The sequence below is a fragment of the Hyperolius riggenbachi genome, chromosome 7 (genome assembly GCF_040937935.1).
Source record: "Hyperolius riggenbachi isolate aHypRig1 chromosome 7, aHypRig1.pri, whole genome shotgun sequence".
Classification (NCBI taxonomy): domain Eukaryota; kingdom Metazoa; phylum Chordata; class Amphibia; order Anura; family Hyperoliidae; genus Hyperolius; species Hyperolius riggenbachi.
In genome coordinates, this window is record NC_090652.1 from 279,281,921 (window position 1) to 279,308,028 (window position 26,108).

The 26,108-nt window shown below is 45.5% G+C and overlaps 1 protein-coding gene across 1 annotated transcript in view; it reads left to right on the forward strand.

Annotated features, from left to right (window-relative positions):
• ORC4 (origin recognition complex subunit 4) overlaps positions 1–26,108 on the forward strand; it is a 72,343-nt gene that overhangs the window by 3,746 nt on the left and 42,489 nt on the right. The window contains 4 exon segments of the mRNA XM_068245856.1: positions 901–973; positions 4,899–4,975; positions 15,807–15,897; positions 20,888–20,963. Of these exon segments, the coding sequence (XP_068101957.1) occupies positions 917–973; positions 4,899–4,975; positions 15,807–15,897; positions 20,888–20,963 (301 nt within the window). The 5' untranslated portion in view covers positions 901–916.

The following is a 26,108-nucleotide window of genomic DNA, read 5'->3' on the forward strand; positions in this document are numbered from 1 at the left end:
GCCCCTCCAACCATTTACTTACATTGTATGAGGCCAGGGTGCATAGCTGTAAAAACGAACACATGAAGGGTATCTCTCAGTCTTAGGCTCAGTGCACACCGGGTGGATCCGCCAGCCGAATCCGCCTGAAAATCCGCATGGCTAATGTATCTCTATGGGCTGGTGCACACCGGCGGTTTGAGGTTTTTAGCAAGCCGCAAACGTGTAGCAAGAGGCACCTTTGCGGCTTGCTAAAAACCTCAAACCGCCGGTGTGCACCAGCCCATAGAGATACATTAGCCATGCGGATGCGGCCGGTGAAAACCCGGCGGATCGCATCAAGATCCGCCCGGTGTGCACTGGGACTAAACTCTGTCATCCGCTAGCGGTTTGTGGATCTGCTAGCGGTTTTGGTGTGCACTAGGCCTAAATAAATATTGTATCCATTTTATCCCATCTTAGGGCTGGTGCACACCGAGCAGCTTTTTGGGCGTTTTCAGATCCGCTTGCGGCTGCGGATCTGCTTGGTCAATGTATCTCAATGGGGTGGTGCACACCAGAGCGGCAGGCGTTTTGCAGAAACGAAAAATGCCTGGGTGAGGCATTTTTTGGATTTCGGATGCGTTTCTGCCTCAATGTTAAGTATAGGAAAAACGCAAACCGCTCTGAAAAACGGCACTTCAGAGCGGTTTTGCAGGCGTTTTTGTTACAGAAGCTGTTCAGTAACAGCTTTACTGTAACAATATATGAAATCTACTATACTGAAAACCGCAGCAGCAATCCGCAAAACGCTAGCAAAACGCCTCATAAAAATAAAAAAAAGCGTTTAAAAATCTGCTAGCATTTTGCGGATCTGCTAGCGGGTTTTGGTGTGCACCAGCCCATACATTGGTAACTGCTGTGTTTTCTATCTTGTCACAGAATCTTAGTTGAGGTAATGAGTAAACGGAAAAGTAGGGACAAGAGCCTCCCTATAGGGGAATGCATTTCACAGGTAAGATCTCCATCTTTCTGTTTGTTATTGCTAATAAGACCAAGTTAATGTATATTTTATGCAGTTTTATACAATTTAGACATGCACTGCTGCGTTTGATTAGCCTGTTTCCAAGCTGCGTACATTTTCATAAAACATGCTTCAATTTGAACTTGTCAGCATTTTGTTTGCCATCCTTAAAGGACAACTGTTGTGATAGGGATATGGAGGCTGCCATATTTATTTCCTTTTAAACAATACCAGTTGCCTGGCTATCCTGGTGATCCTCCGTCTCTACTACTTTTAGCCATAGACTCTGAACAAGCATGCAGCAGATCAGGTGTTTCTGGCATTGTCAAAACTGACAAGATTAGCTGCATGCTTTTTTCCTGGTGTTTTTCAGACTCTAGAGCAGTGGTCCCCTAACGTTTTGGGTTGAGGGCCGGGTCAACATGCTTCAGACTGCTGTGGGGCCGGAGTATACATAAAATGATGAAGAAGTCTTTGCAGGCCAGACAGTGAAGCATACCCAGGTGACAACCTGTAGTCCAATTGGACAGCAGTGTCACCTGAGATGGAATTTGATTGGAAACCAGTGAATTACTGCTTTCTGGCTTCCATGTGGATGGGTGGTGTCAGCACTGCTATTCTGTATGTGCACCACCAATATTTAAAAATGTAGCTGACTGCATCTATAAGTAATACATTGTGTGTGTGGGAGGCCGGTAAAAAAGCCTCAGGGGGCCACATTCGGCCCGCGGACCTTAGTTTGAGGACCACTGCACTAGAGCAGCAGAGCTGCCAGGCAACTAGTATTGTTTAAAAGGAAATAAATATGGCCGCCTCCATATCCCTCTCACTACAGCTGTCCTTTAAAGTGGAGCGATAGTCAAAATATCTACAGACACACCATAAGAACTTCTAGAAATAGTTGATTATTTGCTAGATAGTTACTGAAAATGCTAATAGACTGTGACCCACACCCTATTCACTATTCTCCTGAGTTTATCCAAGGAGATAATTTCAACCCTTAAAAATAAAATATCTTTAAAGCTTCGTATGAGCAAGAAATTACAGGGAGCCCCTGACTTACAAATGACCCGCTGATACAAAACGCTCCTAAAATCTGAAAAGATTCTGTGGTAAGTATAACCCCCCCCCCCCCCCCCCCCCCAATAAAAAAAAAAAATCAAACAAAAAAATGTGTTTTTTAAACTCGGTAAAATCATATTTTGCTGAAGAAAGAGAGGGATGGAGGTGGCAAATATTGTGTGTGTGTGTGTGTGTGTGTGTGTGAATAGAGGTGACACGGGGGGACACTGCTGGCACAGGGGAATAGAGGTGACACAGGGGGACACAGCTGGCACAGGAGAATAGAGGTGATACGGGGGGACACTGCTGGCACAGGGGAATAGAGGTGACACAGGGGGGACACTGCTGGCACAGGGGAATAGAGGTGACACAGGGGGGACACAGCTGGCACAGGGGAATAGAGGTGATACGGGGGGACACTGCTGGCACAGGGGAATAGAGGTGACACAGGGGGGGACACTGCTGGCACAGGGGAATAGAGGTGATACGGGGGGACACTGCTTGCACAGGGGAATAGAGGTGATACGGGGGGACACAGCTGGCACAGGGGAATAGAGGTGATACGGGGGGGACACTGCTGGCACATGGGAATAGAGGTGACACAGGGGGGGGGGGAACACTGCTGGCACAGGGGAATAGAGGTGACACAGGGGGGGGGGGGGACACTGCTGGCACAGGGGAATAGAGGTGATACGGGGGAACACTGCTGGCATAGAGCAATAGAGGTGACACAGGGGGGGGCACACAGCTGGCACAGGGGAATAGAGGTGATACGGGGGGACACTGCTGGCACGGGAATAGAGGTGATATGGGGGAACACTGCTGGCACATGGGAATAGAGGTGACACAGGGGGGGGGGGACACTGCTGGCACAGGGGAATAGAGGTGATACGGGGGAACACTGCTGGCATAGAGGAATAGAGGTGACACAGGAGGGGGGGGGGGACACAGCTGGCACAGGGGAATAGAGGTGATACGGGGGGACACTGCTGGCACGGGAATAGAGGTGATACGGGGGAACACTGCTGGCACATGGGAATAGAGGTGACACAGGGGGGGGGGGGGACACTGCTGGCACAGGGGAATAGAGGTGATACGGGGGAACACTGCTGGCACAGGGGAATAGAGGTGACACGGGGGGGGGGGGGGGGACACAGCTGGCACAGGGGAATAGAGGTGATACGGGGGGACACTGCTGGCACAGGGGAATAGAGGTGACACAGGGGGGGACACAGCTGGCACAGAGGAATAGAGGTGATACGGGGGGACACTGCTGGCACAGAGGAATAGAGGTGATACGGGGGGACACTGCTGGCACAGGGGAATAGAGGTGACACGGGGGGACACAGCTGGCACAGGAGAATAGAGGTAACACAGAGGGGGACACTGCAGGCACAGGGGAATAGAGGTGACATGGGGGGACACTGCTGGCACAGAGGAATAGAGGTGACACGGGGGGACACAGCTGGCACAGGGGAATAGAGGTGACACGGGGACACTGCTGGCACAGGGGAATAGAGGTGACACGGGGGGACACAGCTGGCACAGGAGAATAGAGGTAACACAGAGGGGGACACTGCAGGCACAGGGGAATAGAGGTGACATGGGGGGACACTGCTGGCACAGAGGAATAGAGGTGACACGGGGGGACACAGCTGGCACAGGGGAATAGAGGTGACATGTGGGGACACTGCTGGCACAGGGGAATAGAGGTGACATGGGGGGACACTGCTGGCACAGGGGAATAGAGGCGACACGGGGGGGGGGGGGGACACTGCTGGCACAGGGGAATAGAGGTGACACAGGGGGGGGCACTGCTGGCACAGGGGAATAGAGGTGATACGGGGGGACACTGCTGGCACAGGGGAATAGAGGTGATACGGGGGGACACTGCTGGCACAGGGGAATAGAGGTGATACGGGGGGACACTGCTGGCACAGGGGAATAGAGGTGATACGGGGGGACACTGCTGGCACAGGGGAATAGAGGTGATACGGGGGGACACAGCTGGCACAGAGGAATAGAGGTGATACGGGGGGACACTGCTGGCACAGGGGAATAGAGGTGATACGGGGGGGACACTGCTGGCACAGAGGAATAGAGGTGACATGGGGGGACACAGCTGGCACAGGAGAATAGAGGTAACACAGAGGGGGACACTGCAGGCACAGGGGAATAGAGGCGACACAGGGGGGGGGCACTGCTGGCACAGGGGAATAGAGGCGACACGGGGGGGGGGGGGGGGGGGGCGACACACTGCTGGCACAGGGGAATAGAGGTGACACAGGGGGGACACTGCTGGCACAGGGGAATAGAGGTGACATGGGGGGACACTGCTGGCACAGGGGAATAGAGGTGACATGGGGGGACACTGCTGGCACAGGGGAATAGAGGCGACGGGAATAGAGGTGATACGGGGGGGCACTGCTGGCACAGGGGAATAGAGGTGACACGGGGGGGGGGCACTGCTGGCACAGGGGAATAGAGGTGATACGGGGGGACACTGCTGGCACAGGGGAATAGAGGAGACACGTGGGGGGGGGGGCACTGCTGGCAGAGTGGGTGACTACGCAATGGAATGCATTCTTTTGTAACTAAGACCTCGGCTTTTAACTTAGCTGTAGGGATAGCAGTGGTGCCTGGATGATTGATCCATGTGAATGCATTTGTATAACCATTTGCATGTGAGTGTGCAAAGGGTTAACTGCTTTTTGCATGTTTAAGGTGAGGAATACAGACACTACTGCAGGCAAATGATCAGCGGCATGCCAGGCAACTGTTGTTGTTTAAATCTTTTGGAAAGTCAGTAATACAGCACAGATTTGTTAAATGTCCCTTTTCTTTGGTCATCTAGGTACAGGCCCACCTGCGACAGCGGCTGCTACAGCCAGGGCATCCTGGCCGGAGATGTGGGGTGGAGTCTCAGAAGATGTAAGTTTTCCTGTGTGCATTGTAAGATCCTGTAGTTTCCTGTCTAACGTTTGGAAACATCCCATCCTTTAAAACTTCTATGCAAGGCGTTCTCTTGCTTTGCAGGGGGAGGAGGGCCAATAGAGCCATACCGTTATGGTACGTCACTTGGTGGACTGAGTAGGAGGAACAATGCTCTCGACCTAGTCGATCTACCAGGCTGATGGAGATGTCTGGTGGGGGGGAGGGGAACACATTGAGGGCCGCTGTACACATGCCAGACTCTCGGCAGAGGCAGTCTTTATTGGGTGAGTTTCATGTAGCATGTGTACAGCTTAAAGGACGTCTGAGACGAACATCAAAATCTATTTTTCCAGGAACGTCCTTGGACAGCACCCCTGAGACCTGTCTCCCTCCCCACAATTGATGGACAGGAACTAGATTAGCATAAAAGATTTGCATCAATTAGGCAGACATATAAGCAGGGTGAAACCAGACCTCGTCAGTTGTTTTCTGTCCACCACCAGGAGCTGGATGAGAAGCTGGAGCCAACCATGTCCGTGGGACAGGAGCTGTGTAGCGGGGTTTCCTGGTTGTAGGCCGGTTAGTGTACTGGCCCAGGTTCCGTGCTGCACCTACTGGCTTCTCCGTATCAGAAGGACTACATGCCGGACGCGTTCATAGCCCACTTCCGGATTGCGGATCATGTGATCACGCGGGCAGACTGACGCCACCTCGACCCCGGAAGTACTTCCTGATTCGCCGCCCGGAGTCATGCGGCTGCTGATGCGGCTGCTGCATTTGCGGTCCCCACCCTCTGAGTCGGCGTGGCTGCTACGGATCGAGGGATGCGGAGACGGATGGTTCCGGGCGGCGGAAGAGGTATGAGCGAGGGGGACTATGTGTCATCTGACACTGTTTCTGTGGGAAATCTTTTAGAGACACCACAGGTAGAGGGGCGGTATTTCTTGGGCGGCCTATTTAAACTAAGCACATGGTCTCTGCATTATTACTTCGATCATGGACGCTGCCGCAGGACTTGGGTCTACTAGATCTGTGGAGCCTGGTTCCGATGCCTCTCTGGTAGGACATTGATATGAATCCTAACAGTTGTTTGCTGTAATACGCTTAAAGGGGCATATTCTGATTATACTTTCCCATCTGTTCTCTTGTAGCCCACTGTGCCTAAATCAGTTAAAGACAAGCCCGATTTACCTGATAAGGGAGAAAAGAGTGACAAGGGAAAGTCTACACAGAAATCGGATTATAAGAAGTGTGCTATATGTTCAGAGAGAATATCATCATCATCCTCAAGGCCTCTTTGCCGTAATTGTACTGATAAAATTGTTAAGAAGGAATCCCCTGTAATCTTCAAAGACCTTATGGGTTGGATGAAGTCTGAAATGGCAACTGCGATCCAAGTGATCAAGGAAGCTAACATTCCATCTAATATTCCATCAGATGTTAATCCTGCATCCCAGCCCTCAGCCTCTACTGCCTCTGAGGCAGCCCCTGTTCGGGTAGTTCCTTCTACGCTTGAACAAGAACCTGCAGAATCAGTCCCTACTCATAAAAGAAGGAGAGGAGAGGACTCGGCTGAGTCAGATTTATCTGAGGGTGAGGTAGCCATCTCCTCGTTAGAGGAGATCGGTTCTGAAGATGAACATACAGAGGATAAATTGCATAGGTTTGCTTTTCTCCCAGACTCTATGAAAATTTTTCTGAAAGCAATGCATGATACTATGGGGATAAAACCTGACGAAAAGACTCTTACTCCATTAGATCAGATGTATGTAGGTCTATCTGACCCTGAGACTGTTTATATACCTGTTCACGGTGCCCTAAAGAATATTGTTAAACGAGAGTGGGATAATCCTGAGAGAAGAGCCTTCTGGCCAAAATCCCTATCTAAAAAGTATCCATTTAATCCAGAAGATCAGAAGTTCTGGGGTACAGCCCCAAAACTTGATCCCTCATTATCCAAACTGTCTAGGAGGTCAGACCTTCAGTTTGAAGATTTTGGTAACCTCAGGGATCCCATAGACAAGAAAATGGACAACATTTTAAGGAGAGCATGGGAGTCGTCTACTCTAACTTTAAAACCAGCAGTAGCATCCACAGCAGCAGCTAGGTCTCTGAAGGTCTGGTTATTGAATACACAATCCCGCATTGCTTCAGGAGTACCCAGGGAAGAGATACTTAAAGATTTTGATAATTTGTTGCATGGAGCTAATTATCTTTCAGATGCAGCAGACGACACAGTACGACTAACAGCTCGAACTTCAGCCCTGGTGAATACATCAAGGAGAGGCATTTGGGTAAAGACCTGGCAAGGTGACACGTCTTCTAAATCAAAATTATGTGGGATCCCTTGTGAGGGTGAGTTCCTGTTCGGATCCAAATTAGATGATATCCTAGAGAGATCAGCTGATAGGAAAAAGAACTTTCCATTTAAGAGGAGGAATTTTCAAAGAAAGGGGTCCTTTCGAGACCAAAAGAAAGAGACTGACAGCAGGCCCCCCAATAAGAGACGTTGGGTCCCAAATAAAACACAGCGTTCTAAGCCCAATTTTTCCTCCAATTTCTCCTCTAATCCAACCTCACAGCCCCCTAGACAATGACGCCAGGCTTCCAGTGGGGGGCAGAATTGCGCTCTTCTACGAAAAATGGGAATCCATTTCTCAAAACAAGTGGCTACTAAACATAATTCTGGAAGGGTACAAGATCGAGTTCTCAGACCACCCTCCAAGTCAGTTCTTCCTAACACCATCTCCAAAGGATTCAATCAAAGATCTAGCTTTAAAGACAGAGGTGTCCTCACTGTTAGAAAAGAAAGTAATCAGATTAGTCCCAAAGTGCCAGCAGTATCAGGGTTTTTACTCACCAGTGTTCCTTGTAAAAAAACCCCAGGGTCAATACAGATTCATCCTGAACTTAAAGAGATTAAACATGTCAATAAGATATCGGAAGTTCAGAATGGACAATGTTCGCAGCGTAATAAATCTGCTTCAACATCAATGTTACATGTCTTCTCTAGACCTCAAGGATGCATACCTGCACATACCAATTCATCTGGAATCTCAGAGGTATCTGCGGTTTGCCCTGATGCTACAAGGAGAGGTAAGACACTATCAGTTTCTTGCCCTCCCCTTTGGTCTATCCTCTGCACCATGGCTATTTACTAAAGTACTATGTGAGATCTTGGCGGTTCTTAGACTACAATCTATTCACATTATCGCCTATCTAGATGATCTTTTGATCTGGGGTCCATCCTTTGAGTCTGTGCATGCTCAAGTGAATGTCTGCTTAGACTTTCTTCAATCCTTGGGATGGTTGATTAATTGGGAAAAGTCCTCTCTTACTCCCTGTCAATCTATGGAATATTTGGGTTTCACTATATCTTCTCTTGCTAACCTGGTGATTCTGCCCGAGAGAAAAATATCTGCCATTCTAAGATGTGTTCTTTCTTTCCAGGAAATGAAATCAGTCACACTAAGGAAAGCTATGGCACTGCTGGGATTACTAACCTCTTCACTTCCCGCGGTTCAGTGGGGACAGCTGCACGCCAGGACTCTTCAACATTGGATTTTAAGGAGTTGGAATCGGAAGAAGGAATCTTTAGACAAGTCTGTCATCATTCCTCAGAGAGTCAAGAGATCGCTGGATTGGTGGTTGAGGCCTCCTCATCTCTCGAAAGGAAATCTGTGGAACTTTCCCTCAGAGACTGTTATAACGACAGACGCGAGCGCCTGGGGATGGGGAGCCCATCTAGGCACATCCCCAGCTCAGGGAACTTGGTCAGAACACTTACGATCATCAAACAACAGAGAACTTCAGGCAGTATGGGAGGCTTTGCAACACTTCCAGGACCAGATAAGACAGACTCATGTCACGATTCGAACAGACAACAACACAGTTGTGGCATATCTAAACAGGCAAGGGGGAACAAGGAGCCGATCCCTTTACTTACAAGCAGATCAGATTTTGAGATGGTCCGAGATGAACTTGAAGTCCCTGAAAGCTCTACATCTGAAGGGAACATTAAATCAGCTGGCAGACTTCCTGAGTCGATCCCCTCTTCACCAGGACGAATGGTCTCTAAACGAGGAGGTATTTCAGGAGATCACAGAGCAATGGGGTCATCCAGTCCTGGATCTCTTTGCACGAAGGAACAACAAGAAGTGCCCGATGTTCTGCTCCCTGTGTCCACAGGACAAGCCCTTGGCGGTAGACGCATTCTCAATAAAATGGAGTCCAGGACTAATGTATGTTTTCCCTCCTCTATGTCTAATACCTCGGGTTCTCAGCAGGATATGCCAGGATCAAGCAAAAGCAATAGTAATAGTACCATACTGGCCAAAGAGACCCTGGTTTACTCTTCTAAGGAGCTTAGCTACAGCAGATCCAATTCGTCTTCAGATGCGGCCAGACCTTCTTCTTCAGGGTCCAGCATTTCATCCCAATCTGCAGGTGCTTCATCTTTCCGCATGGAGCCTGAATGGAGGTTATTAAAGAACAGAGGTTTTTCAAACAAGCTTTCAGAGACTTTATTGCAAAGTAGGAAAAAAGTCACAAGGCAAATCTATGGAAAGGTCTGGAATGTGTACAATGAATGGTGTTTTCAGAATTCAAGAGAAGTGAGTTCTTCCCTTTCGGTTCTCGAGTTCCTGCAAGATGGTTATGAAATGGGGCTCAGCACAAGCACTTTGAAGGTTCACACATCCGCCCTTAGTGTGTTTCTGGAAAGGAGACTAGCAGAGGAAGAATACTTTGTCCGTTTTTTCAGAGCTCTAAAACGTCTTAGACCGTTTGTTCAATGTAAGATGCCATCTTGGGACCTCAACACAGTACTTCAGGCCTTGTGTGAAGCCCCCTTCAAACCTCTGGAGGAGGTCTCGGACAAGATATTAACCCTTAAAACAGCCTTCCTAATAGCAATCACTTCCGCCAGGAGAATTTGTGAACTTCAGGCCCTTTCAGTGAAGGAACCGTATTGTGTAATTTCAGGAGACAGAATAACTCTGCGTCTCGACACCTCTTTTCTGCCTAAGGTAGTCTCAAGATTTCATAGATCTCAAGAAAAATTTCTGCCCTCATTTTGTAATAATCCTTCAAACAGCAAGGAACAGAGACTTCATTGCCTCGATGTGAGAAGAACTGTATTAACATACATTGAAAGATCCAGTTTATGGAGAAAGTCAGATGCTCTGTTTGTTTTATTTGGAGGAAAATTCAGAGGAAAACAGGCTTCAAAGAGCTCGATCGCCAGATGGATAAGACAAACTATTGCTTTAGCCTATTCTCGCCAGGGGAAGATCCTATCCTCATCTGTGAAGGCACATTCTACAAGAGCAGTATCAGCATCTTGGGCAGAGAAGGCAGGAGCCACGATTGAGCAGATCTGTAGAGCGGCTACCTGGTCTAGTCAAAATACATTCGTAAAACACTATAGACTAGATGTCTTAGCAAGCTCAGACTTGACATTTGGTAGAAAAGTGTTACAAGCAGTTGTCCCCCCCTAAATTATATGGTCTTGTCTATCGTCTCAGGGGTGCTGTCCAAGGACGTTCCTGGAAAGACACTAATTACTTACGGTAACGTCTTTTCCAGTAGTCCGAAGGACAGCACCCTTGCGACCCACCCTTTATTCTATTAAAACATATTTTTTGGAAGCATTACATAATGGTGTTGTCTTTTTTATTACTGACGAGGTCTGGTTTCACCCTGCTTATATGTCTGCCTAATTGATGCAAATCTTTTATGCTAATCTAGTTCCTGTCCATCAATTGTGGGGAGGGAGACAGGTCTCAGGGGTGCTGTCCTTCGGACTACTGGAAAAGACGTTACCGTAAGTAATTAGTGTCTTTTACTCCCCTGGGGCTTCTTCCAGCCCCGAACAGCATTCTCAGTTCCTCGTCGCAGCCTCGGTCCTGCAATGATGGCGACCCGCTGCTGGGGTTGGCTCTTCCTGCGAATCCATCTGGAGCTTACTGCAGTAATTATGCGTATGCGCCAGATGACTTGGACTCGCTGGCACGAGTGCTTCCGCAGGTGCAGAAGAGCTGACCCCGCCAGCGGGTCGCTATCATTGCTGGCAGACAGCGGGGACAGAGAGGAGGACCGGGCTGCGGCGAAGGATTGAGACTCGAGTCCTTTAAGTTATTACAGGTAAGCTAATAGTGTTATTTGTGCAAAACATAACAAACACTTATATTTTATCTTCTGGAAAACCACCGATGATGTCTGCTTTACATACAGGTCCTTCTCAAAAAATTAGCATATTGTGATAAAGTTCATTATTTTCTGTAATGTACTGATAAACATTACACTTTCATATATTTTACATTCATTACACTCAACTGAAGTAGGTCAAGCCTTTTATTGTTTTAATATTGATGATTTTGGCATACAGCTCATGAAAACCCAACATTCTTGTCTCAAAAAATTAGCATATCATGAAAAGGTTCTCTAAACGAGCTATTAACCTAATCATCTGAATCAACTTATTAACTCTAAACACCTGCAAAAGATTCCTGAGGCTTTTAAAAACTCCCAGCCTGGTTCATTACTCAAAACCGCAGTCATGGGTAAGACTGCCGACCTGACTGCTGTCCAGAAGGCCATAATTGACACCCTCAAGCAAGATTGTAAGACACAGAAAGAAATTTCTGAACGAATAGACTGTTCCCAGAGTGCTGTATCAAGGCACCTCAGTGGGAAGTCTGTGGGAAGGAAAAAGTGTAGCAGAAAACACTGCACAACGAGAAGAGGTGACTGGACCCTGAGGAAGATTGTGGAGAAGGACTGATTCCAGACCTTGGGGGACCTGCGGAAGCAAAGGACTGAGTCTGGAGTAGAAACATCCAGAGCCACCGTGTACAGGCGTGTGCTGGAAATGGGCTACATGTGCGGATTCCCCAGGTCAAGCCACTTTTGAACCAGAAACAGCGGCAGAAGCGCCTGACCTGGGCTACAGAGAAGCAGCACTGAACTGTTGCTCAGTGGTCCAAAGTACTTTTTTCGGATGAAAGCAACTTTTACATGTCATTCGGAAATCAAGGTGCCAGAGTCTGGAGGAAGACTGGAGAGAGGGAAATGCCAAAATGCCTGAAGTCCAGTGTCAAGTACCCACAGTTAGTGATGGACTGGGGTGCCATGTCAGCTGCTGGTGTTGGTCCACTGTGTTTTATCAAGGGCAGGGTCAATGCAGCTAGCTATCAGGAGATTTTGGAGCACTTCATGCTTCCATCTGCTGAAAAGCTTTATGGAGATGAAGATTTCATTTTTCAGCACGACCTGGCACCTGCTCACAGTGCCAAAACCACTGGTAAATGGCTTACTGACCATGGTATTACTGTGCTCAATTGGCCTGCCAACTCTCCTGACCTGAACCCCATAGAGAATCTGTGGGATATTGTGAAGAGAAAGTTGAGAGATGCAAGACCCAACACTCTGGATGAGTGGCTGCTATCGAAGCATCCTGGGCCTCCATAACACCTGAGCAGTGCCACAGGCTGATTGCCTCCATGCCACGCCGCATTGAAGCAGTCATTTCTGCAAAAGGATTCCCAACCAAGTATTGAGTGCATAACTGAACATAATCATTTGAAGGTTGACTTTTTTTGTTTTAAAAACACTTTTCTTTTATTGGTCGGATGAAATATGCAAATTTTTTGAGATAGGAAATTTGGGTTTTCATGAGCCGTATGCCAAAATCATCAATATTAAAACAATAAAAGGCTTGAACTACTTCAGTTGTGTGTAATGAATCTAAAATATATGAAAGTCTAATGTTTATCAGTACATTACAGAAAATAATGAACTTTATCACAATATGCTAATTTTTTGAGAAGGACCTGTACACTGAGTGGTCAAAAAAATCAGAGACACCCTCTAATGAGTTGGTCCACCTTTTAGCTCTGGTCAAAGCCAATATTCTTATTGGTATGGATTCAACAAGATGCTAATACCGTTGCTGAGGAATCCTCACTAGGATTGAGGGTAGGGGACTGAGGTGGCCATGGAAGCAGGTTAAATGCTGATGTTCTTCAAACCAATCTGAGATCGAGCACGGTGGCAAGGGCCAACAACTTTTTCTGTGATACCAAAGGCACTCTTGATGGTCTCCTGCTGCTAAATGCCCATCCTTTGCAAAGTCCATCTTGATGTGCCTTGGGAAATGCTTTGTGATGTACCTGCATTGACTTCAACTGTAATTTGTCATGTAGTTGCCCTTCACCAGCCTTTTTCTACCAGAACAGCCCTTATCGCTTGAAGTTTTTTTCCTGCCATGCCACTCTCTAAACACATTCGTGATACTGTCGGGCGAGAAATCCTAAGAGTCGGTGCTCCTTGCAACTTGAAAATGGACCAATTGAATTTCGCCAAAAGGGAGTTTGATTGGGCTGTTTTTAAACTGAATAAATTTGCATAGTCATATATCAACTTAAAAAATAAATGATTTGCATCTCATCGAATATCCCTAGTTCACTGCCTTTTTTTTTCTTGACACTGAAGTGAAAAAAAAAATGTATGAAATAATGAATTGTATGTGTAGTATGGGTAATTCATAGAACATTAGTAGCAAAGAAAAGAGTCTCATATTTATTATAAGTTACATAGCTTATTATTATTATTTTTTTTAATAACATTGCATCATTTTCTAATATTCGCCGTTTACAAACTAAACTCTGTTTTATAAAACCTATGAAACAGAGCAGGAAGGTTCAAAGGGTCATTAGCTCTGCAATAAAACCTTAAAGAGAACCAGACACGAAGCACCCACGTGTATTTTACCATATATATCAATGGGAACATGATAGAAAACACCTACTCTGCTCTTTGTTTCATTCTTCTCCGCTCAGCCTGCCTGTTACCAGTTCTGATAAGAATCCCTGACTGAGCTTTTAGTCTAGCTTTGCCCTGAATGATTATAGTTGAGTCAGTCTTCTGTGATACATATAAAAAGAAAAGCCATCCATATAGCATATGGTAATAATTGATTCTCACACAACCAATCCGTGAAGTATGAACACATTTATTAGGGACATCCCTTTAAAAACCATTAAAACATAGCAAAAGGTACAGGTCTGGTGTCCAAGATAACTGACACATATAATAATGGTCATGATCTATATAATCATATTACATGCAGTATCTATTATATACGAATGCAGAAGATAACAAGGTGATCTATATAGTCTATAAATCCTGCAGTGTATAGACTCCCAATACTATCCCTGCCTTACCAATCTGAGTGCATATCGCTAGTCAGTCTTAAGATAAATGTCTGTCAGTAGGATAGAAAGTAAGAGGGATAAGCTCAGAACTCCTACACAGAGAATTGAATGTGTGCATTAAACACCAAGTGAACACCTGACATATCTGGCTAAGCAAATTTGGCCTAATTGGCTATTCATGAGGCAATGCTCATGCAAATATGCATTCGCTTTCCCATGCCAACTTATGCAGGGTCAAAAACCAATGCCGCAAAGCGGTTGCCCTGCGGGAATTAGTTCATGCTACAATAGCACTATCCAGGAGCGCCACGGGGAGGCTTCCCAATGCCCCCATACGACCGGGGGGACCGCGGGGTCCCAGGCGCTCTCACTGCCTGGGAACCACAGCAGCACCCCGGAGGGGGAGGCTGGACCCCCCCCAAGCGTGGCCAGCGACGGGGAGAGCCGTCCGCACCCACCTCCCAATATTTAAAAACAGGCACTTACCTTAACGTCCATTGCGTTCTGCTACTAAGCATGGCTTGGGTGCAACACATTTGAAAAGGAAAGGAATGAAGTATGGGTCGCACTGAGCTTTGGAGCTAAGGGCTGGCTCACACACAGCACTCCAAGGGGGGGGGGGGAGGACAGGCGCAGACCCACTCCAGGGCTCACACCACCTGGAATGTGCCATCCCCCACCTGTCTCCAAAGGGGGGATACACATAAACCACTACACAGAGAATTGAATGTGTGCATTAAACACCAAGTGAATTTGGCCTAATTGGCTATTCATGAGGCAATGCTCATGCAAATATGCATTCGCTTTCGCATGCCAACTTATGCAGGGTCAAAAACCAATACCGCAAAGCGGTCGCCCTGCGGGAATTAGTTCATGCTAAATATAGAAACTGAAAGAAGAAAATATAGAAACTGAAAGCAGAATTCCTCTGTTATTGTCTCACACTGCCCCCTAGTGACAAGTGGCCATAAATACACATAACAGCAGTATTAATTTGAAGCAGGGAAATGTAACAAATAAGAAATTAATAAATGTGCTTATATAAATCAGCCCGGAGCACTTGCAAGCTTCATATAAATAATCGCTAAAGGGTTAACAAAAAAAGAGAATAGGAATTTATTCTTACTCTATGTCCATTACATATATTTCATTAAAGGTGTTGGCATCTCTAGCTTATACAGTATACAGGGAGTTTGCCCCCCCCCCCCTTCCTCTTGGCGATTCAATTGTACATCTTCAGACTATGAATTCCATGTTTAAATTACTGTCTCTAAGCTTGCGGTTGAAGATCAGATCCCTCTCTCCAATCTATACCACAGCAGTCACTATTCTTGAAATAAATAAAAAAAAATCTGCATTTATACTTCTCAAGGACACACTCTCATTGGTAATATGTGAAGATGCCCCTTCAAGCCTATCATATCTCTGTGAGCTGCAACATGAGTCAAACATCTGCCTGCCTCTCTCTCTCCCTCTCTCTCTGCTGTCAGAAGTTAGACAGAGCTCCGCTTCTCAGATGACTGCCTTTCAGCTAGAGGTTTTTTTTCTGCCTCCTTTCTGCTGCAATGCTATTCCAAGACTGAGAAGCTCAGCCTTTGTTATTCTAATTTCAGGCACTTAGTTGAGCTTCTGAAGAGAACAGTGATTCATGGGGAGAGTAACTCTGTGCTGATTATTGGACCCAGGGGATCCGGGAAGACTATGGTGAGAATTCATTATTGTTTCATGCAACTCAACTCACTGGTCCTGCGTTTGGAATCCCGTCTAGGGGTTGTGTGTGCCGAAACTGGTGCAAAGGGCTAAAGTGGATCTCTGGCCCAGATTATTTTTTTCTAGTTTCAGATGAAAAGGGAGAAGCTTTCAATGCCAGTTAAGTAAGTTATTACTGTCCACATCCTGTTTTGTCACCAGAGGTGACAAATGAGAGAATCTTCTTTATCTTGAATGAAAGTGGTTCAATAGGGAGGCAGCCGGTATTAAAGTCTGTCTCTAGTCAGTGGAAACAGGACAGTGCTGCTTTCCAGGATGAGGAGGCTGAGTGTTAGGAAACACTGTATGTGAGGAGAGGAGGTTAGACATAGGCGCCTGGAGGTATCCGTAGGTTAAGGGATAGGTTTGGGTTAGGCAATAGAAAGGCTTTAAAGTGAACCAGAGACAAAGCGCCCTCATGTGTTTTACCATATATATCAGTGGGAACATTAGAGAAAACACCTACCCTGCTTTCTGTTTTATTCTTCACTGCTTAGCTTGCTTCTTATCAGCCCTGATAAAATCCCCAACTGAGCATTCAGTCTGGTTTTGCTCAGGAATTATTATAGCTGAGTCTGTGTTCTCTGGTGTCTTATCAAGCCCAAGCCTGCCCCCTGCTCTGCTATAAAGACTGAGCTATAATTATTCCTGAGCAAAGCCAGACTGAATGCTCAGTCAGGGATTTTATCAGGGCTGATAACAAGCAGGCTGAGCAGTGATGAATGAAACAGAAAGCAAGGTAGGTGTTTTCTCTAATGTTCCCACTGATATATATGGTAAAATACATGAAGGTGCTTCGTCTCTGGTGAACTGAGAGGGATAATAAGGCTGCCATATTTATTTCCTTTTAAGCAATACCAATTACCTGGCTATCCTGCTGGTCCTCTGCCTGTAAGGCTGGGAACACACTAGGCAGAAACGCTAGCGTTGCGTAAAACGCAGAGTTCATACATATAATGTTAGTTAGTGGGCCACATAAAAATGCATATAAACTATGCATGCATTTTGTATGCATTTTAAAATATGCGTTTTTAAAAACGCTGGTTTGTTGCATATTTTTCAAAAATGTACATAATGAAAGTCAATGGTGACGCAATGTAATGCGTTTTGTATGCATTTTTGAAAAATAAACTATGTTTTCTGATGTATTTCCGTTTTCTGTTGACTTAGTGATTTGCGTAACACACAATAAAAAAACGTATACAAAATGCATATGTTTATTGTGTACGTGAACCGCAAATTCATTAAAACACACGCAAAATGCAAAAACGCATGTGCAGTAACAAAAACACAAATGCATGGAAAGTGCAATATGAGAGAATATGCATAAAAACGCAGTGTTTCCTGCACTGCTAAGTGTGCACCCAGCCTAATACTTTCAGCCATAGACCCTGAACAAGCATGCAGCAGATCAGGTGTTTCTGACATTTTTGTCAATCTGACTAGACTAGCTGCATGCTTGTTTCTGGTGTTATTCAGACACTACTGCAGTCAAATAGACCAGCAGGGCTTCCAGGCAACAGGTATTGTTTAAAAGGAAATAAATATGGCAGCCTCCATATCCTTCTCACTTCAGTTGTCCTTTAAACAATAGAGTAAGGGGTTTAGATTAGGGGACAGGTTAGGCATTAGGAAGGATTTAACATTTAGAACAGGTTTGCATTAAAGGGAACCTAAACTGAGAAGGATATGGATTTTCCCTTTTAAAATAATACCAGTTGCCTGACTCTCCTGCTGATCCTGTGTCTCTAATACTTTCAGTCACAGCCCCTCAACAAGCATGCAGATCAGGTGCTCTGACTGAGGTCAGACTGGATTAGCTGCATGCTTGTTTCAGGTATGTGATTCAGCCACTACTGCAGCCAAAGAGATCAGCAGGACTGACAAACAACTGGTATTGTTTAAAAGAAAACATCCATATTCCTCTCAGTCTAGGTTCCCTTTAAGGAGGAGGTTAGGGGTAGGCCTTAAAGGCAACGCTGAACACTGTTTAGGCAGAGAAAGACAACTAAAGTGTAGAAAAGTTCATACAGCTCACTACTGAGCATGCTATTGTATAGCCAAGACCAACTAATTACAAAGAATATGTATCGGGGAGCACTGAGAGTACTTATAAAACTTAAAGGGAACCTGAAGTGAGAGGGATGTGGAGGCTGACATATTTATTTAATTTCAAACGGCATCAGTTGCCTGGCTCTCTTGCTGAACCTCTGCCTCGAATATTTTTAGCCATGGACTCTGAACAAGCATATTTGACTTAAATTTGACTGCATTTGCTGCATGCTTGTTTCAGGTGTATGATTCAGACATGTCTGAGGCATGAAAGGTCAGCAGGATGCCAGGTAACTGGTATTGGTTAAAAGGAAATAAATATGGCAGCCTCCATAGACCTCTCAGGTCAGTTGTTGTGTAAGTTTGGATATAAATATGTACAGATATCTGCGTCTATGGATGTGTCAGCAGCTGATTGGACTAGGTAAATCCTCCAATACCCAGTAAAGTGCCAATATATAATTGTTGTCCACAGCGCTCCGGAATCGCTATTAAGTGCCCAGAAGGAGGGTATCGTATATGTATATTTATACAAGGTTAAGTGACTCTTTATCCTAAGTAATGCTATGCATAGCTTTGATATTCTAATACCAGGACACGGATATACATTTCAATAATATTTTGCAATATCCCCCTCAAAGGAAAATTCAGCATTTTAGGACTTGGACTTTGGTGATTTGACACTTTTTATTTTTTACTAGCGCTGTGGACATCAATTATATGTTCTGTAAGTTTATTCAAATAGTAGTAAAAAGGCCAGCCCATTAAAAAAACGGGCGCTAGGTCACAGCCGCTACCCCCCGCAATGCGCGTACATACGTGTCCTGCTTGCTCGTTCTTCACCACTGTCTGAAGTATGTGCACACAGGGAGCTGCTTGCTTGGCAGTTGGAAAAAGCTGTTATTTCCCACAATGCAATGAGAACCTCTGTGAACCACACACAGCAAACTGTCAGATCCGGCCCTGTGTTCTAACTGCCCTGGATGGCATTTTAAAGGTGACTCAGAACTAAATCAATAAAATATGTATAAAAAGAACCTCCCCCTAAAGGAGGTACTTAAAGAGAAACTCCGACCAAGAATTGAACTTTATCCCAATCAGTAGATGATACCCCCTTTTACATGAGAAATCTTTCCTTTTAACAGACTATCAGGGGGCTCTGTATGACTGATATTGTGGTGAAACCCCTCCCACAAGAAGCTCTGAGGACTGTGGTACTCCTGGCAGTTTCCTGTCTGTGAACCTTGCTGCATTGTGGGAAATAGCTGTTTACAGCTGTTTCCAACTGCCAAAAAAGCATGCAGCAGCTACATCACCTGCCAACAGTAAAAATGTCACCATGTAATAAATGTGAGAATGTAAATCAGGGATTTAAAAGATTTTACAATGGGCAAACACTGACTAAATCATTTATACATAATTATTGTAAAAATGAAGCACTTTTGTATTACATTATTTTTACTGGAGTTCCTCTTTAAATAGGAACTCCAGTGAAAATAATGTAATAAAAAAAGTCTAGAACCAGGTATAGTATCCAGAAAGTAAACGTGAAAAACATTCAAACGGCAACTCTAAGTGTAAACCGTTTATTTAAAAACCATATATGTAAATCATACTAAAACCATAAACCATATACAGTATGTTTACTTTGGGAAGGAGACAGGTGGCACCTTAACTGTCCTTTTGGCTGTTGACCAGCACATGCGCGCAAATTCATATCGGGGTTGCCAATGTCTTGGGCCCCGTATGTAAGTTCTTATTTTTTTATTCTTTTATGGTTTACATATATGGTTTTTAAAGAGACTCTGAAGTGAGTCAAAATCCACGTTTTTAACTTCTATTTATGTTAAGCACTATAGCTAGTGCTAAAACGCAGCATCTCCGCGGCAAAACGAGGGGTTTATACCCCCTAAGTCCCCTGTGCACAATCTATGACTTTCTTGGACGTGGATTTTGCTGCTCTGCCTCCATGCTCGTCAATCTGCCCGCGGATCTCCGCCTCCCCCCCCCCCCCCCTAAGTGCAGGAAGATTGAGAGGAGCGGAGAGAGATGGGGATTAACGCGCAAAGAGGCAGAGCTACAGCTCTAAGCTCTGCCTCAATCAGGAAGCGCTCCCCGCACTTAACATTGGGGATATGGGGGGTATAAACCCCTCGTTTTGCTCCGGGGATGCAGCGTTTTAGCACTAGCTATAGTGCTTAACATAAATAGAAGTTAAAAACGTGGATTTTGACTCGCTTCAGAGTCTCTTTAAATAAACAGTTTACACTTAGAGTTGCTGTTTGCATGTTTTTCACATTAACTTTCTGGATACTATACCGCTTGGATTGAGGGGACTGGAGTTCATGTGGATCCCCGGTACACTGTGGCCCGTGCCTTCTATCATTGAAAGCGAAATATACAACCTTTTAATGTGGTTTGCTTGAAGCTAGTAAGCCCCATTTATTCCTTTGGGTGATGGTGGCCACAAGAATATAGGAGGCCAGTATACCACCGTGGTGAAGTCCCACAGGTGGTTTATTATGTCATACTGTATTTGAAGATCTGCGCTGATTTGTACTATAATTTTTGGGACTTTGGCCATTGTCTATCCTCAGCTGCAATCAATTGTATAGTCCCCTTTGACACTGATAGTTTCTTATATGCTTCCCTTATATCATTCCACTGTGTCCTCTGCTATACTGTAGCTGAATGCTGATACCCAAATGAAACGCGTGTTGTGGCTATCGGCATATAGCTACCATGGAACATTATTTTATATTCCAGTATTTGCCATCATTTAACGCCAGCTGTTTTCTGCACTTCCATATCTGGCATTGCTTATATGTCTTGTGTGTAGTTGTTATGCCTCTACGCACACAATAAGGCTGTGTTGTTCTCTTACACTTCCCAGCTGCTGCACGATGCTCTGGAGGAGGTCCTGGCGGTGAGAACAGTGAAGGAGAATGCCCTGGTGGTCACTCTTCATGGTATGCTGGATAGACAGGTTGGCAGGGAGCTCAGGTGAATCCACACTCTGTATGTGTTACAGCTTGGAAGACTCGAGGCTGGGCGCAGCGTTGTGTCACTGGGCTGATTTCAGCAATGCTTATCAGTGTGCGATAGGCAAGAACATCAGACATTGCATAGACGGCAATGTCTTCTGGGCACATTTGTACGCTGCATTCAGACAACACTGCTGCATGCGATGCTGTGCACAACACAATGCTGTCCCATTCAATGTGATGAAAGCAAACTTGAATCAAAAATAAACTTACAAGATAATGAATTGTATGTGTAGTACAGCTAAGAAATAGAACAGCAAAGAAAAGAGTCTTGTATTGTTTTCTAGTGCAGGAAGAGTTAAAAATAACTTCAGTTATCTATGCAATATAGAGTTTCCCTGACCTATTCAACCCACTGGGTTGAATACTGTCCTGTTTTCTGAAGCATTTAACTACTTCCCATCCTCCCGGGAGGAGTAACTACATCCTTGCAGTTCCCCATATCTTCTCGCTGGGACGTAGCCAGTCCCTTGCTCAAACACCCCTGCGCACGCTCCGCGCTCGTCACCGCCGCCGATCACTAGACGGGAGAGTGATCCAAAATCTAAAACATTTTTTAAATCACAGGCGAAATTGTTTGGCAATGTTTAATAAATGTTAAATCTTAAAGAGGAACTCCCAGCTTAAACAAACATACTGTCATTACGTTACATTAGTTATGTTAATTAAAATAGATAAGTTCTATAATCACTTACCCACACTGTTTTAAAAGAACAGGCAAATGTTTGATTTCATGAGGGCAGCCATCTTTTTGGTTGAAAGGAGGTGACAGGGAGCATGAGACACAGTTCCAACTGTCCTGTGTCCTGAGCACCTCTCCCAGTTGCTAAGCAACGTGAATAACAACTTAGGAAATCCCATCATGCTCTGCACAGCATCAGGGAAAAAAAGCCCGGGCTTTTTTCCTTTGATGGGTGGAGCTTAGCTAAAAATTCAGCTAAAAATGATGCTTTGGTAAGAAAAACAAAGTTCTGATGCTGTGAAACTGTTAAAGAAACACCAAGTCTTTTCAGTTCTGCTGAGTAGATTTTTAGTCCGGAGGTTCACTTTAATAAACTAAGTGGTGTAACTATAGTTACCGTGAGGGGCTTCCTCCTCCCCATTCTGCAGAGTGGCCCAGTGTAACAGTTCAATATTTACCTGCTCCAACTGACAATGTTTCAATCACAAGCACTGTCACCGATATGCTCCTCCAGAAAGGAAAAGGCAGTGTGCTGTCCTATAATGATGCACATCGGTAGTTCTTGATGGCCACATAAAATGGCAAGGAGGGCCGCATTTGGCCCACGTAGCTTGTATTTGACACCTGTGATATAGAGCATCTATATAGCTTGACATAACTGTGTTAAATACATTATAGAGTGTTTTTTTTAAATGCTTCCTTTGTGGCCTGCCAACTAACCTCTTATCTTTCTCCCTTATTGTTGTTTCTCTCTGTCCTGCTGTGCTCTGCCAGTCACACTAAGGATAAGGTGCAAGCTTCTCACTCATACCTGTAACACCTGGTTCTTCCTTACTTCACTCTACTAATTTCCAGGTAACATCTATTCCCACTCCTCTCTCCTCCAATCATCTATTACCACTCTTCTCTCCTCCAATCGTCTATTCCCACTCCTTCTCTCCTCCAATCATCTATTCCCACTCCTCTCTCCTCCAATCATCTATTCCCACTCCTCTCTCCTCCAATCATCTATTCCCACTCCTCTCTCCTCCAATCATCTATTCCCACTCCTCTCTCCTCCAATCATCTATTACCACTCTTCTCTCCTCCAATCATCTATTCCCACTCCTCTCTCCTCCAATCATCTATTCCCACTCCTTCTCTCCTCCAATCATCTATTCCCACTCCTCTCTCCTCCAATCATCTATTCCCACTCCTCTCTCCTCCAATCATCTATTCCCACTCCTCTCTCCTCCAATCATCTATTCCTTCTCTCCTCCAATCATCTATTCCCACTCCTTCTCTCCTCCAATCATCTATTCCCACTCCTCTCTCCTCCAATCATCTATTCCCACTCTTCTCTCCTCCAATCATCTATTCCCACTCCTCTCTCCTCCAATCATCTATTCCCACTCTTCTCTCCTCCAATCATCTATTCCCACTCCTCTCTCCTCCAATCATCTATTCCTTCTCTCCTCCAATCATCTATTCCCACTCCTTCTCTCCTCCAATCATCTATTCCCACTCCTTCTCTCCTCCAATCATCTATTCCCACTCTTCTCTCCTCCAATCATCTATTCCCACTCTTCTCTCCTCCAATCATCTATTCCCACTCCTTCCCTACTCCAATCATCTATTCCCACTCCTCTCTTCTCCAATCATCTATTCCTACTCCTCTCTCCTCCATTCATCTATTCCCACTCCTTCCCTCCTCCAATCATTTATTCCCACTCCTCTCTCCTCCAATCATCTTTTCCCACTCCTTCCCTACTCCAATCATCTATTCCCACTCCTTCCCTACTCCAATCATCTATTCCCACTCCTTCCCTCCTCCAATCATCTATTCCCACTCCTCTCTCCTCCATTCATCTATTCCCACTCTTCTCTCCTCCAATCGTCTATTCCCACTCCTCTCTCCTCCAATCGTCTATTCCCACTCCTCTCTCCTCCAATCATCTATTCCCACTCTTCTCTCCTCCAATCATCTATTCCCACTCCTCTCTCCTCCAATCATCTATTCCCACTCCTCTCTCCTCCAATCATCTATTCCCACTCCTCTCTCCTCCAATCATCTATTCCCACTCCTCTCTCCTCCAATCATCTATTCCCACTCCTCTCTCCTCCAATCATCTATTCCTTCCCTCCTCCAATCATCTATTCCCACTCCTCTCTCCTCCATTCATCTATTCCCACTCTTCTCTCCTCCAATCATCTATTCCCACTCCTCTCTCCTCCATTCATCTATTCCCACTCTTCTCTCCTCCAATCGTCTATTCCCACTCCTCTCTCCTCCAATCGTCTATTCCCACTCCTCTCTCCTCCAATCATCTATTCCCACTCTTCTCTCCTCCAATCATCTATTCCCACTCATCTCTCCTCCAATCATCTATTCCCACTCCTCTCTCCTCCAATCATCTATTCCCACTCCTCTCTCCTCCAATCATCTATTCCCACTCCTCTCTCCTCCAATCATCTATTCCTTCTCTCCTCCAATCATCTATTCCCACTCCTTCTCTCCTCCAATCATCTATTCCCACTCCTCTCTCCTCCAATCATCTATTCCCACTCTTCTCTCCTCCAATCATCTATTCCCACTCTTCTCTCCTCCAATCATCTATTCCCACTCCTCTCTCCTCCAATCATCTATTCCCACTCCTCTCTCCTCCAATCATCTATTCCCACTCCTTCCCTACTCCAATCATCTATTCCTACTCCTCTCTCCTCCATTCATCTATTCCCACTCCTTCCCTCCTCCAATCATCTATTCCCACTCCTCTCTCCTCCAATCATCTATTCCCGCTCCTCTCTCCTCCAATCATCTATTCCCACTCCTTCCCTACTCCAATCATCTATTCCCACTCCTTCCCTACTCCAATCATCTATTCCCACTCCTCTCTTCTCCAATCATCTATTCCTACTCCTCTCTCCTCCATTCATCTATTCCCACTCCTTCCCTCCTCCAATCATTTATTCCCACTCCTCTCTCCTCCAATCATCTATTCCTACTCCTCTCTCCTCCAATCATCTATTCCCACTCCTCTCTCCTCCAATCATCTATTCCTTCTCTCCTCCAATCATCTATTCCCACTCTTCTCTCCTCCAATCATCTATTCCCACTCTTCTCTCCTCCAATCATCTATTCCCACTCCTCTCTCCTCCAATCATCTATTCCTTCTCTCCTCCAATCATCTATTCCCACTCCTTCTCTCCTCCAATCATCTATTCCCACTCCTCTCTCCTCCAATCATCTATTCCCACTCTTCTCTCCTCCAATCATCTATTCCCACTCCTCTCTCCTCCAATCATCTATTCCCACTCTTCTCTCCTCCAATCATCTATTCCCACTCCTTCCCTACTCCAATCATCTATTCCCACTCCTCTCTTCTCCAATCATCTATTCCTACTCCTCTCTCCTCCATTCATCTATTCCCACTCCTTCCCTCCTCCAATCATTTATTCCCACTCCTCTCTCCTCCAATCATCTTTTCCCACTCCTTCCCTACTCCAATCATCTATTCCCACTCCTTCCCTACTCCAATCATCTATTCCCACTCCTTCCCTCCTCCAATCATCTATTCCCACTCCTCTCTCCTCCATTCATCTATTCCCACTCTTCTCTCCTCCAATCGTCTATTCCCACTCCTCTCTCCTCCATTCATCTATTCCCACTCTTCTCTCCTCCAGTCATCTATTCCCACTCCTCTCCTCCAATCATCTATTCCTTCTCTCCTCCAATCATCTATTCCCACTCCTTCTCTCCTCCAATCATCTATTCCCACTCCTCTCTCCTCCAATCATCTATTCCCACTCTTCTCTCCTCCAATCATCTATTCCCACTCTTCTCTCCTCCAATCATCTATTCCCACTCCTCTCTCCTCCAATCATCTATTCCCACTCCTCTCTCCTCCAATCATCTATTCCCACTCCTCTCTCCTCCAATCATCTATTCCCACTCCTCTCTCCTCCATTCATCTATTCCCACTCCTCTCTCCTCCAATCATCTATTCCCACTCTTCTCTCCTCCAATCATCTATTCCCACTCCTTTCTCCTCCAATCATCTATTCCAACTCTTCTCTCCTCCAATCGTCTATTCCCACTCCTCTCTCCTCCAATCATCTATTCCCACTCCTTCCCTACTCCAATCATCTATTCCTACTCCTCTCTCCTCCATTCATCTATTCCCACTCCTTCCCTCCTCCAATCATCTATTCCCACTCCTCTCTCCTCCAATCATCTATTCCCACTCCTCTCTCCTCCAATCATCTATTCCCACTCCTTCCCTACTCAAATCATCTATTCCCACTCCTTCCCTACTCCAATCATCTATTCCCACTCCTCTCTTCTCCAATCATCTATTCCTACTCCTCTCTCCTCCATTCATCTATTCCCACTCCTCTCTCCTCCAATC